This window comes from Merops nubicus, unplaced genomic scaffold, assembly GCF_000691845.1.
Source record: "Merops nubicus isolate BGI_N331 unplaced genomic scaffold, ASM69184v1 scaffold35011, whole genome shotgun sequence".
NCBI lineage: Eukaryota > Metazoa > Chordata > Aves > Coraciiformes > Meropidae > Merops > Merops nubicus.
Window position 1 is genome coordinate 23,646 of NW_008590918.1, and position 22,393 is coordinate 46,038.

Genomic DNA, 22,393 nt, shown 5'->3' on the forward strand with positions numbered 1-22,393 from the left:
TTTTGTTTACTTTCTGGAAGCCATACTTTTCTTTTGGATAGAACATACATCTGGTCTGAAAAGCAATCACAGGTCGAGCTGGTGCTTTGAGAAGTGCATTGTGCTAACACAAAATAGCTACAAGAAGCTGAAAATGACTGCAGAGCTGCTGTGTACAAGAGCAGATTGTTATACAGGTCCCATTCAACACGGGGAATAGGGGCCATACACTGCCTGGAATCACAAAGGTTTAGATTGTGAGGGCTTCAGACAGGGGCAGCACTTCAGAGATATCTGTTCCTTCTCATTCTTGCTTTTTTTTTTTTTTTGGGAAAAGGAGGAGGGTTGAGTAGCTGTCCTTGTGGAAGGCTGTTCTTACTGCAGAACATCCTTCAGCAGCAATTTCTGTGGTGCTAGGACCTGTCACACATACTCTGCCATGGTCAGGACACTATCCTTGAAAAGGAAGGTTCAACATAAAGCAGTTTAAACAACACCATTGACACATGGACTTTTCAATCTGGCATGCAGCAGAAGATCAAACCAGGTCATCCCAGTAATTGTCTTCCATCCAACTGCTGCACTGGCTGCCAGAAACCCTGCTTCTTCACTGTCCCCTCCCTCACTGCCTGTCTCATATCATCCTTCTCTGTGTCTTTGACTGGAACCTCGTTACACTGCAGCTCCCTGTGAGAATGAAGCTCCCCAGTCAGACGATGCCCTTACACAGCATACTGCAGGCAGGCACTTCTGCTCCCCCTTCTGAGTCTGAGCTGGACACACCTCTGCTGTGTGCTGGCAAGATCAAAGGAACAATGCCTCTTAGCACAACCTTCATCATTCCTATGCATCACAAATTATGGACAAAACCAAAACCCCAGTGTGTGCCTCTTCAAACATTATGAGAAGAGGAGGACTGCTTGGACCAAACATGAGAACACTATCTAATGTGGTCAAACTGCCCATATGTACTCTGCTATAATCTAGGACAGAATATTTCATGTCATTGAAACACTGACAGGAAATCTATGCCTGCTTGCTTTTCTTCTCATTATTCAAATGTTCACACTGAGAAATAATTCTAAAAACATGACCTGTTTGTCAACTGTACAATATTCTTCTTGTAACATTGCAAAGAGGTGACAGCTACATGTAGTTTAATGCTGTAAAACATAAAATGCTGAAAGGGGAAAGTCAGATGAACCACACTGGATATTTTTTGGTAACTAGGCTGCTTTTGCTTGTTCTCTGTGTCAGGAAATACACCTGCTTCCATATTCGTGTGTGCCCCATGAAGATATCCTAGGTGTAAACATAGCTCTAAGGCACTGTGGAGAAAACACATGTTTTTCAGAACTTGAAAATTAACTCACTGAATTATGCATTGGCTTCTTAACTTGTGATTCTTACAAAAGACACAAGCTGAATATTAATTTTTCTATTGCACAAGGTAATCATCAGAAAGAGAGATTTGTGTTTGGTATTCCAGAGCCTCATTTCCACTGAAGTTCAAGAGCATGGATCTGAGCTGGCTCTGTTTGCCCAGCAAAAGAACACTAAAGGTGGTCCCATGTTCCCAGAGTGACAAACCTGCCAGGAAGAAACATGATTTACAGAGCAGAGATGTCAAGGTCTGAAGTAAGCAAGCATCCAATGCTTCTACACACCACTGTGAAGCAACAGGTGATTCCTGTCAAGGCAGGTCACTGGGACTTCTGGAGACCAGCAGTTTGAAAGCACACGTGTGTGGGCATGCACAAGCCTCTGCATGCAGCACCTGCACCTTCTTCATGCAGCAGGACTGTGTTCACACCAAGTCCAAAGGGGTTTCCCCTCTTCTGACAAGGCAAGGAAAATGATGCAGAGGTGGCAGAGGGGTGTGAACAGTGTGTCATCTTTGAACACCATAAAAAAACCCTGCACAGAATATCTCTGGTTCACATTAAGCATAACTCAGAACTGAAGTGCTCAAAAAAGGAGAAAAAGACCCCAACAAACTACATGAAGAGAAGGAAAGGAGAGGCTACATTACCCCAGCTTGATCTTTGCACCCACTCACATTCTCTCATCTTGTAAAATTAATCCAGGTGCCTCTCTCTCTCTCCAGAGATGCTGACTTCTTGTGAAAGATGCTGAATTCCTACAACAACACAAATGAAAACACACAAACAGAAAACTCTTTAAGAGTTGATACTTCACTTGCATAAAAACCACTAGGTTGGTTTTTCACTGCTTCCCACAGTGCTGAAAGAAGACCTGGACACCAACTTTAATAAACTCTTTCCTTCTGGAGAGTAAAGCTATATCACCAGCAATCCTGAGTACAGGGGTGACAACCACTGAACTTAGTCTTTATTCAGATTTGGAAATGGGGTCATGTGTTCTTGACCCCTGGTGGCAGTGATGCTGTTCTGCATTTCTCAGAGACTGGATTTCCACCGATCCTCACAAAAGGGTCTGCCAGGAACCTCCTGCAGCTACACAAGCCCAAACAGACCAGAAAGGAGTTTAACACTAGATGGCAATATGCCTTTGTAAAATATTCCTCTGAGGTGCCTACAGATAGAGGTAAATATTCTTCCAGCTACTATTTCTTAGTTCTTGTGTAGGTTCAGGCACAGAGTGTTTATTTGCTTTGCACTAAAATGAAGTTTCTTTCCATGCTATGGCATTTTTCTCATTGTTTGCTTTAGATTATGTTTAGACAATGCTCTGATCTGGAGCTGACTAAAGAGAAGAGATTTGTGCTTTAGCTGGAAGACCACTATGAACTTTTCACTATTGGGTGTGTGTGGAAAACATGAAGAACCACACGATGAATGCTGACCAGTTTCATCACACTTGGTGAGATGTAAATCAAAAGAAAGCTTGTTCTGTGGGCTGCCAGCTTGCATCTGCTGAGGTCAGCCCCAAGATGAAGCTGCTCCTGTGCCTGTCGAAGGCAGGACTCCCCTGGGTCACCTGGTGCTGGGTGTGGGTTCCCTGCTGGGCCGAGGCCCCTCTGCCCCTCAGGCAGGCAGGGCTGATGGCACTGCAGCTCCCACGGGGCACGGGGGGCTCCCCTGCACTTGGGGCAGTGCCCCCCAGGCTCCCTGGAGAGCCCAACACGGTATAAATCAAACCTACAAACCCACACTTTGCAAAACTATGCCCACATTGTAATTATCAACTAAGCTGTTAATGAACGGGTTGCTTGGTTGTTTCCAAGAATGATCAGTGCTTGAAGGTAACATTAATCTGTCTCAGCAGTGGGAGCAGCTCAGAAAGGCCTTGGCCAATGCTCTGCACAGCTTTAAGCACATCTTCCCTCTGCTGGCACTGCTTTTCCTATGAAAGCAGGACCATGAAGCCATTACCAGTCCCACACACAACTTATTCTGCTTCCCACCAAGTCACTAAGTAACAGATCCCAAACCCAACCAGCAGATAACTGCCAGTACCATTTTGGACATCGTTGTAGCTATTGCCCTCCAGATACTCTGCCCTGTATTTCTGCAAAAGGCACTTTTACACCTTTTGTGGGTTTTAGGGATGTGTCTGTGAAGACAAACATGGACAACACAAGATGATAGTAGGGATGAAAATGGGATTTCTTTTTGAGGGACTTTGTAAATGCAGATCAAAGAACCTGACAGAACAAGCTCCATGCCACTTCCAAATTAAGTGCAAGTCTGCAAAACATCTCAATTCCTATCACCCTGATATGCAGTACTGAATTTAGTTTGATGTAACGTGAAAGTGGGTATATCACCTAAAGCAAAAATATATACTGGGCTTCTAACAACCATATTGACAGCCAAGGAAGGTTTCACTGATAGAAGTCACTTTAGAAATTCCAAGGAGAGCTCTGGAGCATCACCACCTCACAGCTGAGTCAGTACTAACAGGCACATGGGTATATGACCTAAAGGAAAAGGGCTTCTAACAACCATATTGACAGCCAAGGAAGGTTTCACTGATAGAAGTCACACTAGAAATTCCAAGGAGAGCTCTGGAGCATCACCACCTCAAAGCTGAGTCAGTACTAACAGGCACAGTGCATGAAACCACAGCCTTCCACTGCAACAGTTCTCACAGTCTCATTCAGAAAACATCTGTGGCAATATTTAAATCAATCACCAGCCTTTCAAGAAAACACTTGATCCAAAAAGATTTGAAAGGTGCCATGCAAGTATGCCTACATCCTAGCATAAAACACTTCACTGATGAAAATGAACATGAGCAAAACAACCGAAACATCCAAGAATCCAGAGACAGAGGACAGTAACAGCACAGGTACAGGACGGAAAGGGGGAGATGACAGCTTGGAAGCACACAGCTAATTTACTAATTCTTCACTCCTAATTCAGGATTTAAGTACCAAAACCTAAACCATCCACATGGGTAGGGGATACTCATTACCAGCAAGATCCAGCATTTATGAGAAATTGCTGGCTTATGTTTGATGTTATAAGAACCAGTGTGGGTTTCCATAAAAGACTTTGTTTTATTCCAATAGAAATAAAAAAGTTACTGGAAGGACATTCTTCCCCTCCCACATACTTGCATTTCAAATCTTGCAGCATTGTGCTAGGGCACGATCAGAAATCATTCCAGCTGAGCAGAACAATTGCTTTAATCATAGTTATTGTAACCTACCTCAAAGTTAAATATAATTATTAAAATTTAAAGAAAGCAGCAACTCAAACCCCTCAGGTATTCTAAGGTGCACAAGGACAATGGCTTGACGCTTGATTACACACAGGGAGGCTGTTGTTTGCACTTATATCAGCACCTGGATGAAACACTTCTGGTTTATGCTCAAGCTAGACAGCTGTGATGATGGCTGGCAGGAAGAAAATGTTCTTTTCCTGCAGTATGAGAAATATCTCACCTCCTGCTGTCAAACAACACAATCCTGGCAGTCCCTAAAACTCATTAGTAAGTCTAAACGACTAGATTGTCACTGGATCTCTTTTTGCATCACCACTGGGATCCAGCTTTTTAATAATAATTCTTCATCAGAACAGGTGGAGGAAATGGATTTTAACATCCTCCTTTTCCTGTATTTTGAAGCCCCTCTAAGCCAGCACAACTCTACAGAAGATAAGAGCTAACCCAGCTCGTACCAAATGAAGCTCTGGAGCAGCAGATGCACATGTCCCAAACAGAGCCACAAAATGCAGAAGATCAGAAGGTGCTGAGGAGAACATCAGTGGAGGTATAGCTGTATAAATCTCAAGGAAAATCTATCTGGAAAAAGTTCATCAACTTGTGTGCAGCTGCCACTCTGCATTGGCATCACTGTACTGGAGGAGCAGCTGGGCGCTGTGCAAACCAGTGCTTTATCTCAGCTGGCACCAAGGCTTTCAACCCAAACAGAAGGCAACTGCCAAGAGTGCTGAATGGCCTGAGAACAGCCCCAGCCCCACTCCTTAACGAGTCCAACACCGACTGCTGTCTCCTGTTTTCTCCTGCCATGGAGGAAGGATCAGACAATCCGGGGTGGCAGCTGACAGCTCCTGCCAGCAGCACGGGCACCGCGCACGGCTCCCGGGGGCCCGTCACCACCGCAGGGTACTCAGCTGCAGGGGACTGATGCTCCACTGAGCCCTGACCCAGCTCCTCAGGAGAGCTGAACACACCTCCGACTCAGTCTTAAAATGAGCTGAAAGCACCCTGCATGCCAGCACTGGAATCATTAACAGAAAGCCTGTCCCTGATTGGGGCAGAGCTGGTTTGGAGGTGGGGGTGCTGTGTCCCTGGGACACAGCCGTGGTGACATGCCATGCCTTTGTTCTCCTAACATCAAGGCCCGAGGAAATGGGTGTTAAGCATTAGCCAGACAGAGGCAGCTGACCCTATCTATTTAGATACTAAGCAGGAGACTTGGGAGTTGGAATTCTTCTGTTCTGGCTGCTGGAGCTTAATCACAGTGTGCAAGCAGAGACAAAGGGCACACTGCAAACCAGGGGGAGCACTGAACCTGGTTATGGCACATTCCCTAAACGATGCCAGAGATCCAGCAGCATTTCCTGACACATGGACTTTTCAGATCTCCCAGTACAGGACACAACAGAAAGCCCAACTTTTACTTCCTCAGTATTATTATGTTTACCATGATCCCATAAATATTTCATCAAGTTTAAGGGTAAGGTGAAGGCATATGATCTACACCTTGTACATATTCCTTCATACTTCCATGGCAGTGAGGGAGTTCATTATCATTTTTTATCTTTATCATTACCTGTTGTTTTAACACTGGCTGCAGGCATATTAAAGAACCAGTTACCCTGACTTTGAAGGCAGCTATAGTGTTCACACCTCCCACCACCTGCAACAAGGGACTTCTGCAGGTATGAGTCAGCTGCCAAGAAAGCTCCATCTCCTGCTCTCTAGAGTTTCAGCCTCAGCAATGCACAGCACACTGCTTCACTCTCCCTCTGTGACCTTCAGCTGGAACAGTTAACCAATGTGCTGTACTTCAGTGTAACTCCAGCCCTTCATGTGTCTCTTCCCACAGAATTTGCAGCACCAAGATCAGATCAAAGGAACCAAGCATCACCTTTTACACTAATATTTTGTCACCTCCAAAGTCAGAGTAATTTCAGCTTCCTTGTTAAAGAAATCTCACATAAAGTGTGAGGCAATGGATGCTGGACAGGAATAAAGTTAAACCTTTCTGCTCCTGTTGTGTATCTGCTGTCCCTGCCAGAGGTGTCTACACTATCTGACCACCTGAACAGAGCCTTGCAGTTCTGAGGACTTGCCTGTTTTTTCTCAGGGATACCAGCAGGTCTAATTAAAACCCTTGCCTTGCAGAGCAGTGCATCTTGGGAGCAGTGTCTGATGTCATGTCCTCTACAAACAGCAAAACTCACAGTCTCTTCAAAAAGATTTTGAAGTATGACAGCCAGCGGAGGCAGGGAAATGTCCAGGGTGTGAGTGGCCTCAATCAGTCCATCCTCATCTCCCCAAGGGCCCCCACGGGGGAAAAAGAAAGATTTCTGTCTCAAGCAGTGTGGGTAGCTCCCCAAGTCTTCCTGATTCCACGTGAGTGCGTCAGACTTGTCAGGCTGAAGAGCAGAAGTGGCAGGTGAACAGTCTGGCCTCTGAGCCCTTCACAGAGGAATCTCTTCAGCCCTGACATGTGAACCACACGGCACCGCTACTTCTGGAAAGAGAAGAGATTCCTCTAGACAGCAATTACAGAGCAAAGTTTTCTCATTTGTGCCTTGAACCAGCTTGAGATTATATAACCTTTTTTGGGCAGAAATATTATTTCTTTCCAGTAATTTCTCTTAAATTGTTACATAGGGAGCTTTTGGTGACTAAGAAATCACCCCCAATTTTTACATGTTATCAGGGCTTTCATTGACACAAGAACAAGACTGAACATACACCAGCACACTGGGGAGATCAACCCTCTCTCCTAAAACACTCCCCCGGAGCTAGATGGGTTTTTAAAATACACAGGGGAAATGACAGAACCAACTCTTGATTTACACATGCTGTAACAACAAGAGTATTTGCAGCAAGAGTAATTTGGAAATAAAAAATTTACCTAATTGTATGAAATGCTGGGGGATAGGTCTGGAAACCAGTGGCACATTCTTTGCCACTAGAGACACAGTCAATCTATAGCAGAGATGAAAAGTTCGTTCATGTATCTTTATTTTTTGGCAGTGAATGCAGTGTTGTCACGTTTGGGAGGGCTGAGTGATGCATACTACAGCCCACCTAAAGTAACAGAAGGCAGCTTCCAGTTCTTTATGCTCACTGGCCTTGCAAGTGCCAGGGCCAGGGATTAGTGGGCCCAGAGATTCCACTTCATGTTCTACACGGGACGTGGAAGCTGAGCACAAGTGCAAAATACACTTTTCATTTCACAGGTTCCCTGAAAAGCACTAAGTCAAGAAGGGGAAAAAAGGGAGGAGGAGGCAAGTTCACAGCCCACTTTGGGACTCCCCTGAGCACAGCTGACTCCTCCCCTCCTAGCCACCTATCTACATGCCACCACATCCAGCCAGGGACCTCGGTGTGCAGAGCAGCTGCAAGCTGCCCTCAGGATGAGAGCAAGGCAGCTGCTGTGTGGAATCTGGAGTCTGTGTTTCATGTTCTGCCTTTTCTGCATCTTTCTTCACCAAACGACAGCTAAAAGAAAACTGAAGTTTGTGTCCATAGTAAGTACACAATTTGTGGGCAAATGGAATTTCTTCAGAACCTGTCACTGGCTGCCCTGCTGGTACTCTAGGAGAGGAGGGAGGGGGCACTTTTTGAATGTTTGTTTCCTGCATATCCAAAATTCATTGTTGCATTGTAGGAAAAAAAACTCAATTTTAAGTAAGATTTTATAATTTTGTCTCCTTTGTGCAGTCCTAAATGAACTTAACTTCCTGGATTAACAAAGAATGCTTTTTTTCTGTAACCAAGAGAGGAATGACCTAAGACTCTTCTTTCAATTGAAAAGAGGATTTCATAGCTAAATATCAAGTGTACAAAACCCCTCTTTACCATGGAAGAGTTTCCATTTTTCCAGTGGTTTCAATGGATTAAGGTGCAAAACACATTTCATTATGTGAAACCCAAACAGGTGTGCAATGGCACTGAATAAGCAGCATGGAACCAGTGCTGTGACACTGATGCTATTTGCAGTGATTTTGACATACCTTTTGTTTGCAGGCAGCTCAAATATTGTTCTGAAAATCACACATGCTTGTAGATCATTGATAGACTTTTTCTGCTGCAGTCTTTGATTCTATTTCTCCCTGCTTGGATAAGGAATAAAAAGATTCTTAGATTAAGTAATTAAAAAATCTTGTGGTAAAAAATTTAAACTACATGATACATACCTACAGGAATGTGTAGCAACTGTATTGGTTTTTTTCCTTCTGAATGCCCAGTTAGTCTTATCAAAATATTAATGTTCTACTGTTTCTGCAAAACTACTTGCATGCCTCTTTCTTTTCTGTTTATTTAGTGTTGTGGTCTATACCTCCTGAAATATATAAAACCTCTTTAAAACAAAATATTTCAGTTTTTGTAACTTGCAAAAACTTATTTGACCTAATTACTTTTGAAATATCAGGGAAAAAAAGAGCTTGTCTATTTTATTTATTTGTCTAAATAAATCCAACTGGTACTGTAGCTATCCAGGCCCAAGAAAAGCAGCATGAACAGATGTAACACCTGCCAGATGCTGAACTGACTGCCAGTGCACGTTCCTCGTGACTGTGCCAGTCATACCCACCACAAAGAGCCCAGTAACACAACAGGACTCCCCCTGTTCCATCAGGTGTTTCGCCATGGAGATCACACCCCACAGGAGCTTTTCCCAGCAGCCAAGCACAAGGCAGCTGCATGGCAGCAGGGGTATGGACAGCTCACCAAGGTGGGTTTGCTTACCTGGGCAGACCGAGACACGGGGATGTGGCCTCTTGATGCCTGGGGTTTGGAACCTTGTTCTCACCTGGGGAGAGCCCAGATTAAGTTGCCATATACAGCTCTTCAACAGGACAGCCAAAGAACCTACTAGGAAGCTGCAGCTATGAGCAGTCACTGATTTTAAGTGGCAGTGAGTCAGCCTGTTCTGGTCCAACAGCAGCCTATGCTGGCAGAAGCCTAGGCCTAGCTGAATATATATTTCAATATATAAATTGAATATATTTCAATTTAGGCCAGCAAACACCAGGTACAAGTAAAAGATGACAATACTGAGACCATTACAGGATCACTGCACGTGATTCCTGTGTCATGTGTTTAAAAATCATGTAAGTTGGAAAATGTTTGGCAAAGAGCTACTAAAATGCTGAGGCTGGAAAACCCATTCTGCTGTGAGAGTGGAGAATTGTCATCTACTAACACAGAGATAAGTGACTCAATTCCAGCTTACAAGTGTTATCTTACAGGGAATAAGGTCTGTGATGGTAAAGAATGTGTCATTCAAAAGTCTAAGAAGATCCAGTGGCTAAAAGCTGGGGGCATAGTCAGGCAAGAACCAAGAATCACATGTTTCAGGCTCTTGAAAATAATAACATTGCAGCAAAATACCTGAGGGCTTGGAGGACTGTCACTTGAAGAGTTCTAGTTAAGATTTTCTGTCTCCCTGAAGAATAAGATCTTGCTCCAGCTAAAACTGCAGGCTCCAGAGGAGACAGATGATGCTGGGACATCTCCCTGGTGATTTAAGTCCCCCTGCCCCCTGGTAAACACACACGAGGCTTCCCGAGGAGAGCTGCAACGTCAGGAAGACATATCTAATATTATCCAATACTTTAAATGCAGCAACTTCACTGTTTTTTTCCCCTGTCTTCTTCCCTCTTTCACTTTAGAAAGGAAAGAGGTCTTTATCAAACCAGTATGAGATATTATCTGCTTTTCTGGCTGCAGGAATGGATGCACAGCACCCTTCCTGAGCCTCTCACACTGCTCTGTTGCTTCCACAGCTGGGCACACAGCAGCAGTACGAGCTCGGGCAGTACCTGCGGAGGAGATACTCCTTCTTCCTGAGTGCTGTGTACAGGCAGTGGGAGGCAAGTCCCGGGGCCGGGAGGAGGGTGTGCTCCGGGGGTCCGTGGCACCGCCCACCCGCAGGAGAGCCGGAACCCGCTGCGGCTGGGAAAGGCAGCCAAGCTGGGAAAGGCAGCCGCTGAACTCGGTGTCACTTCAGAGTACCCCTGAAAGTGTGGCTCAACTCCTGTGCCAGCTGAAGGTTGCTGCGAACCACGTGGGAGGCTCTGGGTGTCCCAGTGGGGCAGGGCAGGGCAGCGGGGCCGCGGTCCCCAGGGCCAGCTCCTCGGTGCTCACCCCAGAGCCCGGGTCTCTCGTGGAGCTGGCCTTACGTCCTGCACTTGGGCTCCATGGGGAAAGGCTTCCACACTCCTGTTCCAGCTTCACTCTGTCTCCTTTCTCACCTTCTTCTTCATCCCACTCTCTTTTAATGGCAGCTTCCTCAGCACAGCACCAGTCCCCTTCTTTCCTACCAAGAGAAAAAAAAAAGCCTAACAGGAGAAATTACCTTCCAAAATGACTTCTTTTTTCTTGCTTCAGATCTATGTTCAAAGCACTGACTGTGATCACACACTGATGAGTGCTCAGGCAACTCTTGCTGGGCTGTACCCACCAACACAGGGCCAGATCTGGAACCCCAGAGTCCTCTGGCAGCCAATTCCAGTGCACACCGTGCCACTGGCACATGACAATGTGAGTATGAACCAGGGGCACTTGCTTTTCCTTAATCATTGGTAAAACACATACCATATGAGATGAAGGGGCAGGAAAAAGGGCAAAAAGCATATTAGAGGAAAACACCAAGAATATCTCAATGTCAAATTTTGGTTTAACTTTTTTGTTTTAAATTTAACATAAAAACTTCCAAACAAGAATAAGATCTGTGTAGCTGAGATAAAGGCACTAACAAGTTCTCAAGTTATCCCAGTCACATATAAACTTTAACCTTCACACATCTTGAATAAATGAAAGACAAAACTAAGTTATAGAGACTTCCCAAGATTTTATGATTTAGCTGAAATTAATGAAGCTGTAGTAAGCCTGCTTCACACAGCTGAGCATGCACAAAGGCTGCTGCTCAGTAATTTGCTGCAGAAAGGTGAGGCTGTGTTTAAAGAAGAGTGACCAGAGGAGTGAAATCATCCGTGGGGAAGCCAAGCACAGAGCAGTCCAGGAGGGTTTGTGTTAAGTCCTCCATCAAAGAACAAACTTTGCCTTGTGTAAATGAATCCTTTAACTTTGAACTACTTGGGCTATTACTACTCTGAACATTTAAAGATTATTTTGTAAGTAGTCATCAGTGTGACTCTTACAGTCCTGAAGATGAATATCCCTGAAAACTACATTCCCAAATTATTTTTCATCTTGTCCTAACTAGTGCAGCCAATCAGACTGACAACCCTGCAAGGGTACATGGCATTGCAGAACAAGAAGCATGTTACCTAACTAGAGTTTTGCAATTTTCTTTTCAGTTGCTATACTTGCCTTTCTCACACTGCCCAAAATACAAGGAGCTTCTGAGAGAAACCTTTGCAACACGGGATTTCCAGAGGCAACTCAAGCAGTACAGGGTAAAGTATTTTCTGTTCTGGAACTCTCATTAAAATGTACCACTTCTGTCAAGATTATCTAACAGGTAGGTGTAGAAATTGCCAGTCAATATGCTCCTTCCAGATCTCTGATCTTCACAGTGGCTGTAGACAACATACCCCCAAAAAATTACAAAATTATAGATCCAGCTGGACTGGGCTATACCCATCAACTGAAAATTACAAGTCATAGAAAAGATAAATTATTCACTACCTTGCAAAAAAACAGTCCACCTACTTTGTAGCAGAGCAGACAAAACAAAAACTCAGATAAAAATCAGTGCAATACCTCACAAACCACTCCAGTACCTCTCTCTGTTCACTCCCATGTAAAGCAACTCCTCTGACATCTCTATCTCACTCTCTGCTAGTTCAGATTCCTCTTCCAGGACAACCACAGATTGCTCACAGCTCAGTTCCCCAGATTTTCTCTAACAGCCTCAGTGCTCCCCTCAAGTATCTGTTCACGTTCTACACCCAAAGTCCCCATTCAGGTGCTCACTCCTGTTCTGTTCTTGCTGCTGTAAGGTGTCCCTTCCTTCCTTTCTCCACCATGAAATCTTTGCCTTTAATTATGTCATCACTTGTCTATTCTGCTGCAATCTTCTTCACAGGTTTATTCAAATTGACACTGTCAAGCTCACCTGGTTTGCTGCATCTGTAACTGGTGACCTCAGCCATCTATCTGCAGCTCTGCATCTGGGTGTTATATGGGAGTGAATCATAACTCCCAGCTTCATCAGACTTACCTCACGCCTCCCTTCTGCTCAGTGCCAGCATCAGAAAAACTCTTTATCACATTTCCTTTAAGTACTTTTTGGATTTCTGCCAGAGTTTCTCATGTCCCTCTGTCCCCTCACCCCCTTTCTGAACATTTCCACCAAGCATAAACCACCACTGCACTTGCAATCTGAACTCAGATGACCAGCCCTGTCTAGATGAACAGGCCAAATCCTCTCAGCACTGGGCAGCAGTTCATTGCAAAGTGCAAAGACTTGCTTGTTGCTAAACCCTGCTACATACTAGTATGGCAGTGTGCAGAAATGCTGTAAAAGCCTTTGTGTACTACAAGTTTGCTTTCTATATTCCAGCCATTTCTGAAGTTTTTGGCAGCTCACACAGGATACCCACTGAAGAAGCTGAACAGTGAAAGAATCTGGAAGCTCTCTGACACCTTACAGTATGAGGTAAGTGATATAAAGAAAATTCCCAAGGTCCAACAGAAATGCTTACACTTCCTCAACCTGTTCTAGCTGTTACTGCTATTGTTTGCAAGGCATCAAAAGAGGGTAGGTCTGTGCTTCCAGATTTTTTTTTGAACCACAGCCTATTTTCAGCTTCTTCCTCAAAAACTGTCTTCTAACATCAAACTTGCAACTGAAAATGCTGTAAAGACACTGGGACTGTGTGAGGCTGCTGTGGGTTGTCCCCTGTGGTATGGAACATGGAACCAATGTCTTACCAAGTTCAGGATCCTGTCAGTGGCTGCAGATGGAAAATTAGGCAAAATCACACCTTGGGATAAAATTGCCTTGTTACTCCTCCAAACCCCATTGCAGGGATATGAAGGAATAAATGATGTTGTTGGCAAAGGAACATGAGCACTCTTCCACAAAGATTTTATGCAAATTCATGACCAAGGGAAGGCATTATTTGCATATGGACAGCAGTGGTCAGAGTATTTTCAGGAATTAAGCAGCCATGACATGAAACTGTATTTCCTTCAAAAAATATATCTATGACACAAATGGCCATTTGTGCAAGCCTAGGAGCCTGTTCTGAGCAAAAGAACTGGGCACATCACAAAGCAGCATGGATCTGGTAACAGAAGGGCCACTGCCAGGGCCACTGCCAGGGCCACTGCCAGGGCCAGCTGGGTCCCACAGCCTGGTACCTCTGACTGTGACTGGAAAACATCCTGGGTGCCCTTAACTGAGCAATAAGCCCCACTTTGTGTCACTTCAGAGTCTAGACCTACCTCAGCTGAAGGAAGTGAAAATTGCAGTCTTGTGTTAAGAAGTTATTGTTGCCACTGGCTTTCACTACAAGTGCTTTAATGAGTAGCTCTTTTTAAACTCAAATATCAAAGATAAATGACTTGTCAGTGCTGGGATACCCCTAGAAAACTGATGCAGTTTTAAGGTGGATTTCACAAGCACCATGTAATATTTGGGTGTGATGCTAATGAGTCACCTTTCCATATTTCCCAAATGCAGGGTAGCTCAGGACCACAACTTTTTATTTCAATTGTTGTATCATATGGAGAAACCTGTGTCACCAAGAGAAATGTGCAAAATCCAGAGCTCCCACCAGGAATCTAGCTAAATGCTGCAAGACAAAACCAATTAGCTGGGTTTCTCCTTCTGAGTGTTTGATCTGATGAGCTTTGGTCTTTCATACTGCTCAGTTAAGACTCTTGGGGGTATTAATTAAGATACCTGCCATGAAAGCCACTCTCACTCTTCAGGCATACAAAGAGCTTTCTTACAGAGCTTTTTAAACACAATTCATGAAGCCCCAGTAGCATGCATCTCTCTGTATTTGTTACTGTTGGGTAAGTGCCACCTGAGTTTCAGGTTGAGGTGCTTGCTTGCCTACAGCACTGTCTGAAATAACATGCAACTCCTTGATTCTTTCCTTAAGACACTAATCCCATCAGTTAAATGAGACAGTGATACAGTGTGACCTGAGCTGGCTTAACCTAACACATTCTATTGTTTCACCTGTTTAAACAAATCCTTTCTGTAGCTCCTTAGGGAAGAGCCCTCCCCCTGGTGAGCTCAGTCCAAGGGCTCACACTCCCAGAGGTTACACTGTGCTTCAGGACTGTGGTGCTACCCAGCAGACTGGTACATGTAGGTATGAGTTCCAGCTGTATGTTTAATCCCCACACATATCCTCCTACTCCAGTACATCCAAAGTACAGCTTTGCATATTCCTACCTGATCTCAGGACATCACTTTATCTCAGAGCTGCCAGCCCTTAAAATCCTGACATCTACACAGGATTTGTTTTGATAAAGATCTCAGGATATATCCCAGTAGAAGCCTGAAAAAGCAAGAGTCATAAAGTGAATATTTTGCACCTGACAACTGTATTAGCATAAAGAATGCCAGCTGCTTTTTGCATAATTTTTAATATTATATTTCTTCTTCTTGTTGAACATTGCCCTTCAAATTTAGGCAGTGTGATGCTATAAACATAAACTCTACAGCTATCTAAATGCAAAATACAGCCATTATTTTATTTTAAAAAGAACATGTTAATTGAGTGAAACATTCAGAATTTGTTCTGACATGCATTTTGTGCCAAAACAAACAGCAGTTAGCAGTAGGAAAGCAGTAAGAAAATCACCATGTTTTCTTTCTTCACTGTAGGACATGAACAATTCCACTTTACCTGCTTGGGCTACTCGTGGTGTCAGGACCAAGCTGATGAAGCTCTCAGAGCTGTTACTGCAGGCGGAATTCGGGCTCCACAAACAGACACAGAAATCCCGTTTGCAGGGAGGTAAGCTGAGTTCTCACCCCATCTGAAACCAAAGGCAGAATGGGACAGAAGAAGGGGGACATAATAAACATCACTACCACTTCCACGGTGGAACTATGAAAGATGCCAGGATGTGGCTATTGGTGACCAGCACTGAAAGATTTGGGTTCATGGGAAGAGAGATGGCACAGATATGAAACATGAATACCCTAAGCCAGCATTATAAAGGAGGCAGCATTTTGGTTGCACTGTGTAAGGAATCCACAGTAACATATAGATTCCTACTGACCTGAATCAAGTCTGAATTCAATGTAAGGCATCATGTTTAATTACTTGAGAAAATACTGCTTGTAATCATCTCTAGGATGGTAACTTTGTTGCCTAAGAGTCTTCATATTCCATTACTGAGAGAACTAAAATGAGATTATTAAACTGCTTCTGAACTTTATTCCACTCAGCAAATAGTGGCTGAAATTTAAAACCAGTTTATACCTTTTTAATCATGCATTCTCCTTCCCTCATCCACTGTGGCCTATTGGGCCTCCTTTTGCTTCATATGGGTGCTCTACAGTCAGGCTCTGTGAGCTACAAGGACAAATCACATATAATAAGCATGGATCAATTTGTTGGATTTTTTAGAGCTCCAACTTACAAAACTAAGCACAAAGGTGAAGCCTCTGCTCTTGCTTTAACAATTACTATTAAAAAATGTGCCAGCAGCTGAAGAGAATCCACCTGTTTAATTCTGCCAGCAGGTGCAGTTCACATTTTGAGATTTTGATTTGTTGAGATTCCAACCTTATGCTAATATATTATGCTATTTAATTCACATAGTCTTACAACTTTTCAGCAGTTAACAAAACACAGACAACCAACTACTTTAAGGCGGCCCAGGGCCCAAAGGATACATCCTTCCTTTCTGTCTGGAAATGGGAAGCCAGCAGAGCTGCACACAAAAGAGGGCAGTGCTCATTACCCTGCTCCTCCTGCTCCACTCTGCTGGCACCAGGCAGCTGTGAATGCACTGCCCAGAGCTGCTGGTGCTCTCAGGCACCCCCAGCACATCTGACACAGAAGTAACACAGGCCCACTGCTCAAATAACAGCTAATACCAGAATTAACCAGGGCACTTCATCCAAACTATCCATAACGTGAACTGAAGAAATCTGTTGTGTTAAAAGACAGCTGGTGTTCAAAGAGGGCCAAGTGGTATGGATGTTAACACAGGCAGCCCTCTCCTCGTCACTGCTTCCCTGTTTTATTTCAGGTATTCTTTTAAAAACCATTCTAAAGCACATCTCAGATGCTAGGAAGCCTTCCCACCAGAAAAAAATGGTTATGTATTCCGCGGTGAGTCCTTCCTGCATTCTTTCATGCTCCCTTTCTGCAGCTATTAAATGTAGTGAGAGCCATGAAACTGTATTTCCTTCAAAAAATATATCTACAAGCATTTTTATTTGGATAACCTTAAACATCATTCAGTTATATTCATTCTTTAGTGAGCAGATACTACTTTGAAACCTGCAGCATTCCATTTTCTACCTGAAGACAAGGCTTGCTTTCATTGTAGCACTGTTTTTATTAAGCAGAGGACTGCAAAGCACAAGCCTCATGTTTTATTGAACCAATATCATAAAGATAATTCAGAAGAAAAACCTCCTGCTTCCTGCATGTTTTTCAGACACAAATGAAAAAGAAAAAAAAGAGAAAACCAAACTTAGCTAATTTAGAAGGTCTGAAGATGGCAGGTATTCAATTGTGACTTTAATTTTTGTTTTGAATGTGCAAATACTGTCATGGTAGAAGGAAATTTTTGGATTGCTCTCATTAAATAGCTCCTATTTGTAAACTGCCATTAGATTATGACCTGTCGGGTAGTATCAGCCAAAGAGCTTGCTGGCCTAACCCCAAATACTGCTCACTTAACATGCAAGCCTCCTAGTTCTTTTTAAAAGCAAAGGAGAGCACTTGCCCAGCACTGCAGAGGGCACAGGGCGAGGGCTCCTGGTGCCACAGAAGTGTGTGCAGTACAGATAATGGGCTGGGCACAGTTCAGCCAGAGGCAGGTGCTGTCACTGCCAGCAGGCCCTTCACTGCAGGTCTCTTCTCTTCACAGCACGCAGCCACCCTGGCTGCCCTGCAGATGGCTCTCAGTGTCTCCAACGGGAAAGTGCCTCCTTACAGTGCCTGCCACTTTTTTGAACTTTACCAGGAAAAAAACGGGCAAGTATCTGCAAGCTGTACTGCTAGCACATAGCTTTTCTAAAAAGCAGTGTACTGATACCCCAGGCTAATCAAACTGGATATGGAAGGTTCACTACACAGGAAAAGATTATAGATTGATTTTAATTATTATAATTGGACTCAATTGAGCAGTTACTGATGGTAGTAGAACCTCAGCACTGAAAACCCTCTACATATTGCTTCACTACAGGTCTGAGAGGTTTCACTCCACCCTTTTTATCTATTTAACTCCTTGACTCTCCACCGAGAAGACAAACTACATGCAGATTTGTGCTGACCATCTATTGTCTATAAGATCTCTTCAGAGCCCTAATGATACTTATTAAAAGCTGGACAAATAAGCTGGCTAAAAGTTTATCTCCCAAGCACAATCACCACAACATGGCAAGGCTGTGTGGTCCTGCTCACCTACCTTTGTTTCGACCCTTCTCTCTTTTGAAACAGGCAACACACGATAGAAATGTACTACAGGAACAATTCTCTGAGAGACCCTCACCCCCTCACCCTCCCTGGCTGCAGATTTCGCTGCCCGCTGGAGAGATTCACTCAGCTGCTCTCCCCTGTCCTCGTGCACCACTGGACAAGAGAATGTAGGATGTAGGCTGTCAAAAGAGGTAAGTTAATTGCTCTGGGCACGTGTACCCCAAAAGTAAAGTCAGGATTACGTCTTCTGCCAAGAAGATCATATAATCAAAAGCTGGCATTAATAAAGACACAAATATTTAGCCTTAAGTTCAACACAAAGGCTGCATATTGCTTCAGTTCTCTGATTTTGCTTAAGTAGAAGTCACGTGGTGTTGCCCAGGCATTTTACACCAAGTTGAGCATCACTGCTCAGCACTGTGTTCATTAGTAAACTAAAGAGTGCTGAAAACACATACGGGCCACAAAAGAGACTCCAGCCACAACTGATGCTCCAATCACAGGATCTGCCATATCCTCAGAGCAAAATTTGTCCCTTTCCCCTATTTTATCCTGGTTCAGAAGGGTTCAGCAACTACTGGGGCCCAGTCCTCATTGTGGGGCTCTTGACTCTGCTCCTGCAGGCAGAACTGTTACACCCTCTGCTGTGTGAAGAGGCTGGCTGCCCACAGGCTGCCAGACCCCCGTGCTCCCCGTTCCCAGCAGGCACACACAGGCTGCAGCAGCTCACCTTGAACCCCAGGAAGCTAAACCCAGAGGAATAGTGATGCAAAGAGCTTACAGGTTACATTCACACCTAACAACATCCCAATTTCAGCTGTTTTCAGCGTGGTCAAAAATCATCTCAAATATTGTCCTTTGCTAATGTGTATGTTAATGCCTTGATTAACATGCACCAGAGCACCTGATGGATAGAGAAGCATTCCATAAGTGTAACTTTTTGGAAGGAAATCCAGGAGTGTGACCCAGCTATAGAATTTACCTTGCATAGCTATTCTACACAGAGACAGCATTTCCCAACCACAGAGATGTTTCCAGAAAATGCTTAACTGGAGTTTCATGGAGATGATGACTTACATCCCCAGTAGAGGGAAATACAGGGGTTAGGCAAGGATTGCTACAACAGGTCACACAAGAGGGCAGCTCTATTTGAGGGTGGAATCAACCAGAGCCAAGATCCTCCATGTGATGATGACCACAGTGTGGCACATACGAAGTGCAGGCAGCTCAGCTTATCTGGGAAGGAGAGAAAACATTTCCCTGTGCTCTTCTGGCCACTCAGGAAGGTTTCAGTGTGGACTTGGCCACCATTTCAACAGGCTTTTCCTAATTCCATCAAAACGGGAGCACATTTGTTAAGTCTTCCACACTCAGTCTGAGCTACCCCCTTGCTGAGGTGCAATTAACAGATTTGCCATGCCTTTGGAGAACGTGGCTGTACACTGAGAATGATTCTCTCTTTCTGTCTCACCTTTAGGTGCTCTTTCCATAGTCTTCAGTGTGATCAGCTTTATGAAGCAGCTCCCCCCACACCGTGATGTGACTCCAGGCTAACGTTTCTCATCGACCTCCATCCGCATGACCAACAGTCTCCTGATCTCTACCAAAAGAAAACATTTCTCAGTACAACAAACCAAAATTATAGAAAGCTGTGACTTATCCTTCAGGAACATTCACTTTATTTTATCAAGCAGTAAAACCCAAGTGCAATACAAAACCAAAGTAATTTTTCAAGATCTATCCATTCCAAAGGGACTTTGCCAGAATTAATTTGAGAATCTAATTGTAGTTACAGTGTTTTGAAGGGCCATAGCCTTCATGTATAGCAAAATTGTAAAACACCCCAGAAGGAGTGTTCCCCTCTTTAGAAGAATGAAACAAGAACTTGCAGAACTGCTGAGGGAAGCAGTGCTTCAAAAGGAGCCCCTAGAAGGAGGAGGAGTCATCCCAATGTCCTTATACTATTCAAGAAGTAATGGAGCATTTCACACAAACAGAGCAAAGAAGCTACAAAAATGAGGATAATAACTGTTTACTTACCTAAGAGATGTCTTTTGTGTTGTTTTCTCTGTCTTATATGTGCACGAATATCCCTACATCCTAGCTGAGGCCACTGCTCACAGACCACCAGCAGAAGGTTCCCCTTTCCCACCGCAGCAGACCGTGTCTTCTTCCCTGCTGCACACCCCAGTGAATGTACCTTGGATGTTCTGATTTCTGTGGAGCAAAATTAAATTTCAAATTTTATTTCCAAGCTAAGTAATTTCTAAATAATTTTATTTGCTTCATCCCTATTCAACAGAAATTTCATCATACACATTCTTTATATTGTTTTTTGTTCTTAGGACTATCTCTGTAGAAATACAGACAGGAAAACTTCCTTTACAACTTGCTTACTCCAAGGAAAAATAAACATCAGTGTTCATTAAGTCTGAAACATCATGCCCAGGTCTTGTTGTATGAATATAAATTGGGGATGCCAGTGAATGAATAATAAAACACTCTGAATGATGTTTTTCTACAGCTGCCCAGATGACTCCATTTGAAAAATCTGTCCCTTTGCAGGTATGAAGCATCCCTTTTAAAGAGATGTTAGCAAGGATTTTCCATAAAATGCAGTTATGTATTTTCAAACATTCCTGAGCTATGCCACCTAGCATTGCAAAAAAACTGAATTCTTGTCTAAAGTGAAGTTACTGTAAGTGTTCCATAATAATGAGATCTCATTAGTCATGGTCCCTCATCAAAGAAACATGATAAACGAGCAAATCTTATAAAAGCTACTGAGTTATGAATGCCATGGTAAGACCTTGGGAAGGACAAGGAAAAATTCTGGAAGCCAACAAGGATTCCTTGATCCAAGAAGCTTAGGAAACACCTATCTAAAGAATTGTACAGATAAAAATGTAGGCCATGGGTTCTTGAGGCATATTAAAATACTCTAAAGTTTTTTATGACCTGCACTCTATTATTTAAGAGGAAGATCATCAGCTTACATTTGTTTTTAGAAAGACCAAGTACTACATATTTATGAAGCACAGACTACTCTCTTACACCTTCTGCATAGGCACAATGACACCAGGAGAGACCACAAAGGAAGGTGGGGATGTAACAGTAGAGGAAGAAAGAGGTTCAAGTACGTGCTGACAGCTGGGCAGGGACCGCCAGGAGGACAGGAAGCCCGGTGGCCGTGGTCTCCTCCCCTCTGCTCCCATGCAGCAGAGCAGCTGGTGTGTGAGGCCATCCACACAGCTCGGAGGAGAGAGCACTTGAGGCTCTGGGGGCTCAGGGCCCTGGAGACAGAATTTCTGCTCAGTGGTGAGACACCTGTTGTAGAGTAAACTGTTCCAGAGAACTCAACAGACAACCCTGAGACAGGGCTGGGTAGAACAGGAATGGGACGACTCAGACAATGCACAGAGGATTTTAAGTGTTTAACAGTTATAGAGCTCTGTTCCTAGGGCTCTGCAAACTCATAAAAATCTTACGAAATCAAGGCTAATAGTATTTTTATTTTAAAGAGAAGTCAGCAGAGGCAAGCTGAGCAATCTTCTCAAAGCCTGTGAGCTCCTGCCAGAAAGAGTCTTCTTAATCAGTTAGAAGAAAAAATGTGAGCTTCAGGAACTGTTCACAAGAAATTTCTTAAGAAAATCAAGGCTAAAAAAGAATTCCACATAAGCAGTTACAAAAGGGGAAGTGTAGATGTACTCCAAGGGAAAAGAAAATCAACACAGGGAAACTGAAGAGCAAATATCTCTCTGGGGAGGAGCTTAAAGAACATACTTGTCACAAGATTTATTCAAGTATTTTATCTGAGGGACTGGTAATTTTAACCTACATGAACTGTTGCTTGAAACAATTATTCTGATTTCACAGTGACAATGTAGAAGAGGAAAGAAAAGAGGAGGGGAGGGAAGCTGAAAGGAGGACTAACTGAGCAGCAAAGACAAAAGAAAAACAGCAGTGCCTGGCTCTCAGTTCCGACTTCATCCCTGTGGCCGTGCTATAGTCTGGAAAAATTCCAAGCCTTGGGAAGTGGAAGCAGAACAGAGAGGTTGAAACACTAGGAATGCTCAGCAACTCCTTCATATTTTAGCCTCATCCTTACACTCCAAAAGAGAAAAATATCACAGATAAAAAGGACCCGAATTATGACTTGATTCAGTCTCATGTAAACAGCG

The 22,393-nt window shown here is 43.7% G+C and overlaps 1 protein-coding gene across 1 annotated transcript; it reads left to right on the top strand.

Annotated features, from left to right (window-relative positions):
- Positions 1–8,027: 8,027 nt before the first annotated feature.
- Positions 8,028–18,390, top strand: LOC103782332 (prostatic acid phosphatase-like). The gene is made up of 10 exons (XM_008950099.1): positions 8,028–8,141; positions 9,254–9,349; positions 10,404–10,490; positions 11,008–11,160; positions 11,940–12,038; positions 13,148–13,243; positions 15,434–15,566; positions 16,813–16,895; positions 17,662–17,768; positions 18,234–18,390. The coding sequence occupies exons 1-10, from the start codon at positions 8,028–8,030 to the stop codon at positions 18,388–18,390; spliced, it is 1,125 nt and encodes a 374-aa protein (XP_008948347.1).
- Positions 18,391–22,393: the final 4,003 nt, after the last annotated feature.